This window comes from Merops nubicus, unplaced genomic scaffold (assembly GCF_000691845.1).
Source record: "Merops nubicus isolate BGI_N331 unplaced genomic scaffold, ASM69184v1 scaffold29092, whole genome shotgun sequence".
In the NCBI taxonomy this organism is placed as follows: domain Eukaryota; kingdom Metazoa; phylum Chordata; class Aves; order Coraciiformes; family Meropidae; genus Merops; species Merops nubicus.
The window spans coordinates 3,357-5,144 of record NW_008592036.1 but is presented as its reverse complement, the minus strand read 5'-3'; the positions used below and the strand labels follow the sequence as shown (position 1 = coordinate 5,144).

At 58.4% G+C, this 1,788-nt stretch overlaps 1 protein-coding gene across 1 annotated transcript in view; it reads right to left on the bottom strand.

Annotated features, from left to right (window-relative positions):
- Positions 1-913: 913 nt before the first annotated feature.
- The window catches only part of STARD3 (StAR-related lipid transfer (START) domain containing 3), a 3,750-nt gene continuing 2,875 nt past the window's right edge, over positions 914-1,788 (bottom strand). Inside the window, exons 4-5 of the mRNA XM_008935037.1 lie at positions 1,436-1,515; positions 914-1,045 (exon numbers count right to left, since the gene is read on the bottom strand). Of these exons, the coding sequence (XP_008933285.1) occupies positions 937-1,045; positions 1,436-1,515 (189 nt within the window). The 3' untranslated portion in view covers positions 914-936. The remainder of the gene's footprint in view (positions 1,046-1,435; positions 1,516-1,788) is intronic.

Genomic DNA, 1,788 nt, shown 5'->3' with positions numbered 1-1,788 from the left:
ACAGCCCTGTGGAGACGGGTACAGCTGAGATGCCCCAGGAACGCCCGGGACAGGGTGGGCACGGGAAGTCCTGTCACCACAGCCCCCAGCCCCCTCCTCACACCATCTGAGACAAGAGCCGTGCTCGCACGCACAGCCCAAACACAGATTTCCCTTCCCTGCTCAGGAACACGCTATTTTTTCCTGCCTATGTTTGTAAAAGAGATTTTTTCTAGGCCCCCGAAGTCTCTTAAATAGACCGAGGCAGCTCAAACGGCTCCGAGTTAAAATGTCAATTACTTTAACCAGATTATTAGGAAAAACAAAGTCAGCTCGTGCAGTGGCACAGCTGGGCCCCGGGCACCAGCACGGACAGCAACAACGAGTCCTTGTTTGAGGAGAACAACCCCTCTGAGATCCATCAGCAGCCAGGCAGAGCTGTCCCTTCGGAGAGGGAGAGGCCGAGGACCTGGCAGCACTCGGGGAGCCAGCCCGCCCTGACGCAGCTCGTTTCACCCACGGGACTGCCTCTCAATGCCCTCAGCTTTTAAAATCAGCAAGTGACCAAGCTTACGAGAAGCACAAGGCATCCGAGAGGCTCCGAGCGAGCCCCACTCAGCTGTTTGCTGCCCTCAGAAATGGCAGCTGGCCCTGTTTGGGAATTAGCTGTTACATAAACAGGATGCGGGCCGGGACGGGGTTTGTGCTGTTACTGGTCGGCACCTCCACTCCCCTGAGCAGAGCTGGGCAACGCCCAAGCAGTGCTGGACAGCAGAGAGAGGTTCTTCAACAAAGGGAGAAGAACAAGGGAAGCAAGGTTTGGTTCCACAAATAGATCTGTTTCCTGCAGTCGCTGCCAGGAAGGCAGCAGGGGTTCGGAGAAGTGGCTCTTTGCCCTAAGCTTCAGCAAAGTGCGTGTGTCAGATGCTGGAAAATAAACCACCCAGAACCTGTCTCTTACCTGACATACTTGGTGAGCGGAGGCTTCAGGCTGTGCGTGGTCGACATCCCTGAGGAAATGTACCTGTCTCTTCTCCTCTCGATCCGCCGCACGTTCACAAAATCCCTGAGCACAGACAGGGCCCCCACCGCGTTAGAGCGAGCCCGGGAGTTTGGGGGAGCAGCTCCTGCCCTTGGGGGTGCTGGGAAGGGCTCCCAGGGAGCTGTGCCAGCACATGGACAAAGCCCAGCCCAGCACTGCTAGCGGGGACACCGACCAAGGGGTTTCTGAGCTCTGAGTCTCCTGCCAGAAACACCCAGAGGAGATTTTAGGGCGCCTTGCCCTGTGGAGTGTTACCCCCAGAGCCGGCACTGTGTTGGCACCAGGAGCTCCCAGAGCTGTGGGGAGTGGCAGGGGCGGGGCAGGACAGGGGCTCCCACTGCCTCAGGTGCTTCTCTCTGTATTTCAGGAGGGTGTTCAGGGCTTGGTACAAAACAGACAGTGGAATAAACTGACCTTGGGGAAACGACCCCGCCCGCGGCCCCGGCTGCCACGTCGTACGAGATGATCGTGTTGTCCTCAACCCGCTGCAAGATCTGGGAGGGGGAATAAAAAGAAAAGGGAGAGATTTCCTCAGCCTGTGCCTGCAGGTGGCAAGAGCTGGGCGATACAGACCCTCCCCTCCAGCAGAACCACGACTGGAAGCGAGCAGAGCATCCTCAGCAGCGGATCCGAGCCGAGCGGGACGCGCTCTTTGTGCACAGGGCTGTCCCCTGCTCTGGGACTGGTCCCTCTGGCAGGGGCAAGAGCGTTGCCTCCGGATCCCCAACCACACCGAAACACTCAAATCCTACCCAGCACGGCTGGCT